General features: G+C 31.8%; 2 protein-coding genes across 4 annotated transcripts in view; one reads left to right on the top strand and one right to left on the bottom strand.

Annotated features, from left to right (window-relative positions):
• The window catches only part of LOC123675138, a 31680-nt gene extending 22047 nt beyond the window's left edge, over positions 1-9633 (bottom strand). Inside the window, exon 1 of one of the 2 annotated variants that reach the window (XM_045610408.1) lies at positions 9602-9633. In XM_045610408.1, the coding sequence (XP_045466364.1) occupies positions 9602-9618 (17 nt within the window). In that variant the 5' untranslated portion in view covers positions 9619-9633. Of the gene's footprint in view, positions 1-8784; positions 9010-9601 lie in introns of those variants that run through there. The other variant, XM_045610409.1, reaches the window with a different exon arrangement.
• Positions 9634-10182: 549 nt separating this feature from the next.
• Positions 10183-12086, top strand: LOC123675140 (protein unc-119 homolog). Of its 2 annotated transcripts, XM_045610411.1 has the most exons (4): positions 10183-10615; positions 10713-10885; positions 10961-11065; positions 12006-12086. In XM_045610411.1, the coding sequence occupies exons 1-4, from the start codon at positions 10266-10268 to the stop codon at positions 12038-12040; spliced, it is 663 nt and encodes a 220-aa protein (XP_045466367.1). In that variant the 5' UTR covers positions 10183-10265; the 3' UTR covers positions 12041-12086. The 2 variants fall into 2 exon arrangements, with proteins under 2 accessions (XP_045466367.1, XP_045466368.1); XM_045610412.1 differs by having other exon boundaries at positions 10184-10615; positions 10961-12086.
• Positions 12087-12463: the final 377 nt, after the last annotated feature.

Genomic DNA, 12463 nt, shown 5'->3' with positions numbered 1-12463 from the left:
TCTTCAGAATCAATATTAAAATTGCGTATTAGGCAATAAAAGCGCAAACGTCCCAGAAAGCAATAAACCATTCATAAGTTACGGACGAAGATGTAACACTAGTTACTGCTGAAACTTCACTACGATTCATGATCAGCGACATAGAGTGAAGAAATGGTTAAATCTTTATTTTTTAGGATGAAAAAACCGCCGATCATTAATGACATGTATGGTACCGTATTTGGAAAACCCAGGCAACTATCTGGAATTTCTGGGATAACAGTCAATGTCTACAAATGGCCAAGAAGATACATTTGTACTTCAAAGCAAATCAACATTACGAAATGAAATTAAAAGTTTGACTGACAAGCTGCAAATAGAGACGTCTTTAGAAGACAAAAACGATCCCAAACCGAAGACCATTTCAATGATGATGTTGAGGATGAAGAGGATAAAGTACCTAGCAACGAGACGTGAACCATCGCCTTTGAATTTAGAAGAGGAATCAAATCGTAGCATTCGTACTGCGTGGGTGCCAGAATCAATGACTTTCTTCTATGGATGTACGTGCACGAGTACGAGCAACACTTGAGCTGTTATTAAAACATGAAATGACCATTTTTGAAAACAGAATAGGGGTATGGGTACATACTCGGAAGCTGTTTACAACTCTGACCCTCGACTCAATTTCCACCAATCTCAAACGCTCAATTTTGAATAACAAATGGTCTCTAGATGGAAAAACAGTGAAACAGCACTTGCCGGCAGATTTTTCGAGTTTACCTGCGGCAAAACTTCAAAGCTGTTGCCATTAAATAAGCACTTTTACACTATAGAATGTTTTTAATAGCATAAGACCTTTTTATGAGCATGTTTAATGGGTTGAGTACAAATAGCATATTGTTAACAATCCCGCATTCTTACGGATCCGCGGGATTGATATTTTGGTGCGGGATTAGATCCCCTAATCCTGAGAGACATTTAAATATGCATAGTGTTAGTCAGATTGAATTACATCAAATGAACATACTAAAAATTCCAAAATAACAAAAGAAGAAGGAAAGTTATCCCTAAATTTCATCACCCAAATATTCCGACACACTAGGTATAATAACATCTTCTCCAACTCAATTAGGTAATTTCGAAATAATTGATAGCAATTTATGAAAAAAAAAATTTTCAATTGTTTGAATATCCTGATATCCACGCTAATTTTTGAAACTACTAGACTAATTTCATTGCAGGTGGATTAAGCTCACCTTTTTATTTTTTATTATTATACAAAAATCTATTTCCTAAGCAGGTAATTTCAATAGTTTAATCAATTAAATTCGAAGGACTTATTATATTCTACAGAGTGTTCTACAAGATCTATGACAAACTTTATCTGATGATAGTTGTGCTCATTCTTAACATTTGAATTTAAATTTAAATACGACCAATGGGTCTGATTCATTTTGGTTTAGAAGTTACAAGAATTTGAAATAATGTTCATGTTTTAAATAAATGAACGCCGACTAGCGAGAATGCCAGTTGATATCTACTAGATGAAGTCGTGGTGTGTATGCATTTGCCGTTGAACATGTTATTTTCATCTTCCCATTTGAATTTTTGTTTTTTTTTTTTTATGTTGTTATTGTTGTTCGTCTCCTCCTCATGGCTGTTCATGATCCTGTTTACTATAATATGTTTTTGGGTGCACTAAGGAGTACTATTTGTTTTTTGCACAGGTCTGTACTATTATTTTCACTCCATTACAGACGGGTGAGAAGGACACAAAACAGGCATTGCCTAGGTGATTCTCGCCTGTCCATGGAAATTTTAATCTAATTTAGTTTATTATAATTATAAAATTTTGTACAGACTATTGGTTGAAAATATATTTGATTTGATTTGATTCAACTAGAATTTTGTCGAAGGTTACTTCAACAACATACACAAAAAAAAAAGATATATACTTATTGCTTTTCATGTGATCTGACGAGGTTTGTTTCACTAGGGATGATATCAACAACAATTATTATAATGAACATAATATATTCGAAAATGATAATTCATTATCCCAAGACGATTTCAGCAACGTTTGGTTTGAAATTTTCATCAATGATTTGATACCAATAGATATTATAAATGATCGTTTAAATGCAGCTTTGTATGACAATTTGTTGGAGTAAAACCTTTTTGAGTTCAATGATAATCTTGAGCTCAATATTGTTAGAAATATGTAGTATCAGCACGATGAAGCACCCAACACAGGAGGTAAAAAGTAGGTTAAATGGATATTTCCCGAATAAATGGATAGGTCCAAGGGAATTTATGCTATGGCCACCTAGTACACTGGATCTCAATCCAATATTTATGGGGATATAAGAAGCAGCTTCTCTATTATGTTGAAATCGTATCTCATCACAATAACTTGATGGAATTCCAGATCCAGCAAAACAAATAAGAAACGACCCAAATATGATCCTCCAAGTAACGGAATGTTCAGTTTTAAGATGTGAGACTTGCGTTCAAGCCGCAAGTGTACTTCTCGTACATTTTTTATCGTTTAGAAAGGATGATACCTACGAGGTTATAAATCGAAACATATTTCTGACTTTAAGCTTATCATGGAGCTTATAGAACACTCTGTATACGATTCGAAGCAATTCCAACAATATAACAACTTTTCGTAGTTACTATACTATTATATAGTATACTACTTCTGCACGCTTCGTTGTTTTTGTGGTTCTTAGGGTGATCTTGATTCTCTTTCCACTCAATAAATGTACAGGTTCTCGATATCATTTTACTTGATTGACCTTCACAGTTGACTTCCCACAACAATATCACTTTGTTCATTATCATAATTTTTACAGTTCCGAAGTAGTAACGGTCGAGGCAGGCTGATCGACTTTCTCTCCATTCTGGTACAAGTTAGGGAAGTGGGTTAATGCCTATATTGCCTACACTTATCTGGATTCTACATTTGGTACCTATGTTCAATATGATAATAAATATTTTATCGTATACAGGGTGTCCCGGGAAGAATGCGACAAACGAATACCATGAATTAAAGTCATCAAGGAGGACCCGTATCAAGAGGTTTCAATCGCCTAAGTGCCTTCGTTTGGGATATACAGGGCGATGACGCGATGTTCATCTTATGAGTGAAATTTCACTGTTGAATAACTCTTTAACTAATCGACCGAATAATTTCAAATTTTGAAGTTTTATCACCCTTTCCTATCGCCTTCCTTCAATATTTCTGAATTCGAGTACCTAAATCAGATCCGGACTAGGAAAATTTCAGACTTTTCCTATTTTCGTGAATAATGGATCACCCTGTACGTGAACATTATGATTTTTTTCCGTTTTCGGAACCACAAAGAATCAATTCATTATAAAAATTCTAAATCTCGGCTTGGCACGGTCATACAGGGTGATCAATAAACATTCCCTTATGAGTGACATTTTTTTATTTCAATAACTCTTCAAGAAATCCACCGAATAATTTCAATTTTTGAAGTTTTGTCGCCCTTTACTATCGCCTTCCTTCAATATTTCTGAAATCGAGTAAATCAGATACGGACTAGGAAAATTTAAGACCTTTTCTATTTTCTTGAATATTGAATCACCCTGTAAGTTGATATCATGATTTTTTTCGTTTTCGTAATCACAAAGAATTAATTCATAATAAAAATTTCAAATCTCTGCTTGGCGTCATTATTCAGGGTGATCAATAAACATTTTTTCATGATAGAAATTCCGTAGTTCAAGATATCTTGAATTTATCGGTAGAATTATCTCGAAAATTGAAGTTGTTCCACCCTTCACGAAAATCTCACCTAAATTTTCCTCAAATTATTTAGGAAAACTTTCAATCAACAAGCTGGATAAAGAATAGAACAGAAACGGCAAATAAATTGAAAATATTTGATCTTGAAAACAATTAATCAAAAATAAAATATTTTCATTTCAGCAGATATTGTTCAAAATGATATTCCTCCATTTTAATGCATTTTTGAGCACGTTGATATGATATAGTTGTTTCACAGATTCTTCTTTTTCTTCGGTTGAATCGGTTGCACTTCTTTCATGAGGGAATGTTTAATGGTCACCCTGTATGACGGTGGCAAGCTGAGTTTTGGAATGTTGATTATGAATTAATTCGTTGTGGTTACGAAAACGAAAAAAATTATGATACTGACGTACAGAGTGATCCAATATTCAAGAAAATAGAAAAAGTCTAAAATTTTGTTAGTCCGGATCTGATTTATTCGATTTCAAAAATATTGAAGGAAGGCGATAGTAAAGGGCGATAAAACTTCAAAAATTGAAATTATTCGGTGGATTTGTTGAAGAGTTATTGAAATAAAAAAAATTCACTCATAAGGGAATGTTTATTGATCACCCTGTATGACCGTGCCAAGCCGAGATTTAGAATTTTTATAATGAATTGATTCTTTGTGGTTCCGAAAATGGGAAAAAATCATGATGTTCACGTACAGGGTGATCCAATATTCACGAAAATAGGAAAAGTCTGAAATTTTCCTAGTCCGGATCTGATTTACTCGAATTCAGAAATATTGAAAGAAGGCGATAGGAAAGAGTGACAAAACTTCAAAATTTGAAATTATTCGGTCGATTAGTTAAAGAGTTATTGAACTGTAAAATTTCACTCATAAGATGGTCATCACCCTGTATATCTCCAACGAAGGCACTCAGGCAATTGAAACATTTTGATAAGGGTCCTCCATGATGACCTTAATTCGTGGTATTCGTTTGTCGCATTCTTCCCGGGACACCCTGTATAAGGTTGTAAGGGAGCATTTCCTATCATTTTAACATATGAAAAGCATTTGGAAATTATTTAATTCAAGAGAATACTCTATTAAAATGAGTGTTTCTAGATCAATATAAAGATTTCTCTCTATAGTCTCTACACAAAAATTCCGTGAAAAAATTTGGTGGGTCTACCAGTCACAATTCTGGCAAAAGTTATGACAACAAATGAGACTCACCTTGATACCATTAATTGTGATATTTACTATATACTAAAATTAAAAAACACAAAATCAGAATATTCCTGAATGTTCATTTGGAAACGAAGATATCTGCAATTAGAAGCATTAGAGACTCACTTTCTTTGATGCAATTTTGAATGTATATAATAGTTTATGTTACAGCCATATTACTATAATATTTTGGTATGGGGTAATTCTGTTGAATTTAACAGAGTTTTTATATCGCAAAAGAGGATAGGCTAGGTTATCGTGATCACTGCAGACCTTAGACCTATATCCATATTCATAAAACTACAAAATTTGAGTCATGAAATTATGAAACTTTACAATCATCTGCCAGATTCTATCAAAATTTTGGATGAATTGAAATTTAAAAAGAAAATAAAGTCAGTAATGCTTTGTAGAGCATACAATAGTGTAAGAGAATACTTGGATGATAATTCTCTTTTGTGAATGTATTTACATAGATTGACTTGTCCTAAACATATACAGGATCAATAAATTTTATTATTTATTCGTTATTTTTTTTATTTATTATATTAGGAAGAATCTTTTGAGCGCTAGTTCATCCATCTACCACTTTCACTATTTAATACCATAGAACTGCAAACAGGTATACAGGGTGGCCACTTTTTCAATGGGATTGTATTGATAACTTTCACACCATAAGAGTTAGAAGGTCGGTCAAATGGAGAAAAAGTTGCATGCATAGAAGCATTATAAAGCAGTTCAAACAAATCGAGATTATCAGGGCCGGTTATTGAGATATCATAAAAAAAGTAAATTCTGTCATTTTGATTTTTCTTTTTTTCCCACTTTATTTCAAATATTATCAAAAAATGTTACAGGAATTTTTTATTCGACATTAAATTGTTCTCAATTTGACGTAATCAGATTTCGTATCCAACGTTTCGTGCTCTCTGGGACACCCTCAACCTCATTTTTTTTCAATACGGACCTCTATATTTTATGACACTTTTCGAAATAACTTTTAACGCTGAATTCAACGATATATCATACAATGTCATTCAAAGTTGATTTTCAGGTGATTTTGACCCTTATCCAAATTTCTTTGGGTCGAATCTGTAGTGAATGCAATCTATCAAAAACTGCTGTTAATAAAATAGTCAAGAGACGCGAATACAATGATTTCAAATTTGAATACCAAGCCTTGCAAAACTTATATCGTAATGATATCAAAATAAAGTTCGATTCTGGAACAAATGACAAATCCAACAATAGTGATTTCTCGCGAGATGATTGAGAATGTATTGGAAGGTATTCAAGAAGACGAAATGAGCAAATGTATAAGAAGTATGGGTTCCAGAAGTGCATTTTACAAAATGGTGGACATTTCGAACACTTACTTCATTCATTTTCATTTACCTACTTTCGAATCATCATTTTTCTTTCATTGAATGATAATTCGTTTAATTATTATGAATTGAAATATGTAAATAATTATTACTTGTTTCTTGATTTGATTCTGATATATTCCATTCAGTTCAAGATGAGTAAGTTGATTTTCTCATCGAAATGTATTGCTTGTTGTTAATTAAACTAAAGGTACCGAAATGTAATACAGATCCGGCCCAAAGAAATTTGGATAAGGGTCAAAATCATCTGAAAATCAACTTTAAATGACATTGTATGATATATCGTTGAATTCAGCGTTAAAAGTTATTTCGGAAAGTGTCATAAAATATACAGGTCCGTATTGAAAAAAATGAGGTTGAGGGTGGCCCAGAGAGCACGAAACGTTGAATACGAAACCTGATTACGTCAAATTGAGAACAATTTACTGTCGAATAAAAAATTCCTGTAACATTTTTCGATAATATTTGAAATAAAGTGGGAAAAAAAGAAAAATCAAAATGACAGAATTTACTTTTTTTATGATATCTCAATAACCGGCCCTGATAATCTCGATTTGTTTGAACTGCTTGATAATGCTTCTATGCATGCAACTTTTTTTCCTTTTGACCGGCCTTCTAACTCTTATGGTTTAAAAGTTACCAATACAATCCCATTGAAAAAGTGGCCACCCTGTATACGAGAGTGCAACTATAGCACATGAATGAAGAGCACTCAAAAGCTCCACTTCACGTGAGTGCTAACTTCAATTTTTTCTATATTCTGCTCGTAATTTTAATGATTCTGATATAAGAGACTGAATAATATCGGATAATTAATTTTCCATAAGACACTACATATTTAGTTGTTATGTTCTTTGTAATAGATGTCTTCAATGGATCATCAAGATATACTTTCCCTTTAAATATTATTACGATTGGTGCAATTATCACTCGTAATAATATTCAATGTGAAAGTATATCTTGATGAGACATTTATTGTACAGTATGATAAAAAAAAACACCTGAATGCAATTTAGTAATTCTCGTGTTCGTAATATACAGGATGTATTTGAATTGATGCAATAGATTTTAAGAGGTAATACCTATTTGATGAAGAGTGAGGGGGGGTCTTTCCTATAATTTTTCAAATATTATATTATTATTATTATTATTATAAACTCCTTTAACCCCAATTTCAAATTATATCCAAATTATATTCGTTTCGACTATACAGTTTCCAGCTACTACAAATTATAACGTCTTTTCGAACTTCTATGGAAAGAGTCTAAACAACATTTCATTTTTTTAAACAATTTTAAAAAGAATATTCAAGATACAGAAAAGTTGCACATTGAAACAATATTCAAATTGAACAATGTGGAACATAAAAACTTTCTGATGCAAAATATTGTAGGGATTGCTTTTTCCACCCCTTCATGAATTGAAAAAGTTGTCAATAACAACAGAACTCATAGAAAAATACACATATTATGGAATTTTGTACTATACAGGGTGTTCCCAAATTAGAGGTAAGAACGAAAATAACGGATTTCTCTGATAATTTTAAAAAGACGAAGATCATAGGACCTCAAAAGCTTCGTTTTCGAGAATCACGTTATTAAGGTTTGCGTTTTTTTCTCATAGCATCTGCAAAACACAAAATATATTCAACTGAAATTTGGCATAGTTTTTCCAATTTGAAGATAACATCATTTGATTTTTGATTGATTGATACTCGACAGAGTAATATATTTTTGGAACAGTGCATGCTTTTTTGCTCCAGAACTCTTTTTTTGATGGAACACTGGTGGTTTGAAAAATTGTAAAAAATAAATGTTATCATATACTAAACTTTTTGGTTTCTTGTAGTTGTGTCGTATCTGATTCCGATTTCTGGAAAAAAATTTTAAACAATTTTCTCAAAATCCTCGGGAAAATTTTAATTTTCATAGAAATCCAATCAGTAAGCTGAGATTAATATGTAAATTAATCAATTTGTTTTGGTGTAGTGTAGTTTTTCCTACATGTAGCAATGATTCATAAACATTTGATAAACTCGTTTAACCGTCACAAAAAGTAGGACTATAAGAGCATTTTCGACCCCATTCTTGAAATTAACCAAGGAATCTTTCATTTTCATTTGTACCTCCAAGTTAGATTATCTGTATATCTTATTTTATTTATAATAAATGAATTCAGTAGTCTTCGGCTAATATCAACAAAAGTTTCATTGCAGTTAAAAAATATGTATATAATATTCAAAGGAACTAAAATCTTATCGAATTCAATATCAGATCCAATTGAAAATGTTCTAACAATAAAGGAGTGTTATTTGAAAATGATTCATCTAAAAGTTGCTGCAAAAACATCCGAAACATTCATATTTACTATTTAGTAGAAATTTTGCAAATTACATTACGTTTATATCGTAACTGACCTACCTTAAAATTAAAATCCATGTAAATTAAGGTCCAATTATTCAGTACCTCTCCATTTGTCAGACGTTCTTAAAACCGAAAATAAAGATACGGAATCACTGATAACTTCCTGCCTGATTCCGCGAAAAACCACTTTTAGTCATCCAATACTGAGTGACCTAGAAAAGTGGCTCTTGACTAACGAGTGCTAAATTCGAGAGAAGTTAACAAACTGAGTCGGTAATCAGTTCCACTCATTTTCGTTTCAATGGGGTGAATTGGAGGGAGTTGCAAGAAGGTAGGTCCACTTTCGGTGGTATAAGAAGTAGTCTATGTCGGTAGTATTCATTATCCTAGATTAATCTCAATCGCGCTAAGTAGAATAATCCGTTATTCGTTATAGTAGGACCATACACACGTAGACTCCTATTAGTCCAGTAGATACACTGAGAGAAATCCATATTTTTTTATTAATAAAGCACTTATTTGGAGGTTATTTATTCAAAACTATTAGAGCAGATTTATATTTAATATATTCATTAATAGTTAAATTATGCATTCAAAAAATTTTATTAATAGAGAATAAAATATTTGTTTACAAGGTATTTGATAATATTTAATATATTTCGGTTATAAATAATTTATATTTATTTATTTATCTCCGCAAATAACATAAATTCATTATCAACAAATTTTCAATGTTAGCGAACATTTGCTATTTATAAATAAACTCTTACAAGAAGTCAAACATTTATTCACTTAGAATATAGGATTCATTAATAATTAACAAACTCACATAATTCTAGCGATCCAATATGTGGAAAAGTTTAAGGACACATACCTCAAAGAGAAGCGCATCTCCTTGAAAACCTCCGTTCCCTAATGGATTAGAGAAACTGGTTGCGCTAGCCCCAAAGGAAACGGAAAAATGCATTTTTTTCTATAGAGCTAGCGCAACCAGGTGCACTAATTCATTAGGTTCACCAAGTGGTTTACCCACCTTATGCACAATTATTGTACACATGCGTTTGCAGAATTTTCCTCCTTTCTTCCTAGGAATGTATTCACGACACTCTTTATCTCTCGTGTACCGTAATTTTCTTTCCTAAAATTAAGTAACCATTTTTTCATATGGTGCGTTAACCACTTAGAGAACGGAATGCTCTAGCCCCCCCCCTCCTTGAGCGAAGATACATGTACATGTACATGTTAATGCATGTTTTTATGTGAATTTAGTAAACGTTATAACCACAACTCTGTACTACGGGCAGGAGATCAACCATGATTAGGTAACTTGTAATCTGCAAATGAAAAAAAACACATTCATGCGAACATTTGCGAAAATAATAAGCCTTGACTTATGAAGATAAACAAAATCAACCATATTATTCATTGTCTGATTTTGATATTATTCTTTGCCTGATTTTGACAACTGACAGTTTGTTGTTCCTTATGTCAAACCTTTTTCATTAATTTTTGTATGATATCGTTATTTTTTAACAAAAATGAGCGTTGTAAGAGAAAAACACGATCTACAATCAAACAAAATATTAGGTCCAGTTGAAAACAACAAGATCATCACGCCGGACGATGTTTTGCATTTGACAAAAATCACCGATACTTATTTGTGCGATCCAGACGCCAATATCTACGATATAGACTTTACTAGGTTCAAAATTAGAGATCTAGAAAGCGGAGCTGTACTGTTCGAAATAGCAAAACCCTTGCCGGAAAACGTGGACGAAAATTCTGATAAAAATACGGAAAACGAAGAGCCTCTGGATCCAAATTCTGGTAGATTTGTGAGATACCAATTCACGCCGCAGTTCTTGAAACTGAAAACTGTGGGGGCCACGTAAGTTTCGTAGGCTCCTGTTTTCATTTAAAGAATACCATTACCATCCATTAATATGCCTGTGGATATATTTACTTTCAATTTTCTTCAATTTTAGAGTTGAATTCACGGTTGGAAGTAGGCCTGTCAATAGATTCAGGATGATTGAAAGGCATTTCTTCAGAGATAAGTTGCTCAAGACTTTTGATTTTGAATTTGGATTCTGCATTCCTTACTCTACCAACACTTGCGAACATATTTATGAATTTCCAACACTTTCTCCCGACTTAGGTTAGTAATTCAACAGCAAAATTAGTTGAATGCAGTTGTCTGCTACTACTCTAAAATCAAATTTTTATTTTACAGTGAAGGAAATGATTGCAGCACCATTTGAAACAAGATCTGATAGCTTCTATTTTGTTGATGATCGCCTTATTATGCACAACAAAGCAGATTACGCATACAATGGTGGTATGTCATCTCAGACTTAAGTTGTCGTTTTTACAGGGTCTTTTTTATCAACTGAACAATAATTATCTGAATTTTCATACACCTAAAAGGAAAGGTTTTTTCTTCTACTTGCAGGCATCAAATCAAACAATCCTATAAATTTTGATATTTGTTTGTTATAATGTTGGATGTTAGGCTTTTCTGGAACCTTTAAAGTACTGGCTGTTCAGTTGCAAGAATATTAACTTAATGCTATTTATATTTGCTACATTTATTTTATATATTTTGCTATAAAATAATTTTTTTTTCGAGATGCCTGTTGAAAGTAATTGGTCTAAGGGGCTTTCTTAGCTGTCTCACAAGCTTCAACTCGCATATAAAGCACAATATTATCACTGTAATTTGCTTTACAAAAAACTTGTCAAAGTATATCTTCTAATATATAAACACATTCATATAGAATATAGAAAGGAATTTATATAGTTAGGTTCCTCTATTTTGTTGAAATAAGTTTTTGAACTATCTAATCAAAAATTTATGTTTGTGATCAAAGATTTAGACAAATTTTTAAAATTAGCCTATAGTTAATTCCAATAAATATTTAGAGTTAACATACTCGCCAAATACTTCTAATTTACATTCCTACTGAAAGTAAATATACTCCATATTACAAGGTCAATTTGAAATTCGAGACATCTCCCAGAAATGTTTCCCCAAAGATTTATCAATGTTTTGAATATTGTGGGTTACATTGGAAACAATACTTTTCAAATTGATCAAGATAGAAAATACATTCTTTCATAATTTAAATTAGATGTCTCCAAATTTCATATTGATCAACTAATTGAATGCAAATCCTTTTCATAGAGGAAAACCTATACTGCATATTGTTATTTCAGGATTTTTGTGGCCAATCTTTTGTGCATGATGATCAATATTGAATGTTGTCTGTTTTTTTCAGGTGTTTTCTATGGATTAATTTTTTACAAAGAATAAACTATTTATAGATTTATTGTACTAAAAATATATGTATGAAACTATATTGTTCACTTCGAAGTTCTTATTGTTGAAAGGTAATTTGAAGAGAATTATTTAATATTTATTGATATTAATATTGAAATATAGATATGAATAATGCAAAATAGAGAAACAGTGAATTCATTCCTATCTGTTACACACACACATTAATGCAAAGACATTTGGTCGAATCTAATTTTGCAAAAGTTTCTTAATGTGATTGCCAGTCTTGAGCTAACTCAGGCATTTTAAACGAATTGCCTTTGTTCGACTGATATACACCATGAGTTAAAAATATTTATTATAAAATATATAGCAAGTAATTTGATTTATATTTTCATTTGAAATTGCTACTCTGGTCTTTTCATTCGGAAAAATTGGGATTCATATCGAATTGAATCA

Source organism: Harmonia axyridis, chromosome 3 (assembly GCF_914767665.1).
Source record: "Harmonia axyridis chromosome 3, icHarAxyr1.1, whole genome shotgun sequence".
In the NCBI taxonomy this organism is placed as follows: domain Eukaryota; kingdom Metazoa; phylum Arthropoda; class Insecta; order Coleoptera; family Coccinellidae; genus Harmonia; species Harmonia axyridis.
Note: the sequence above shows the minus strand (reverse complement) of the source record. Positions and strands in the feature narration are given on the sequence as shown.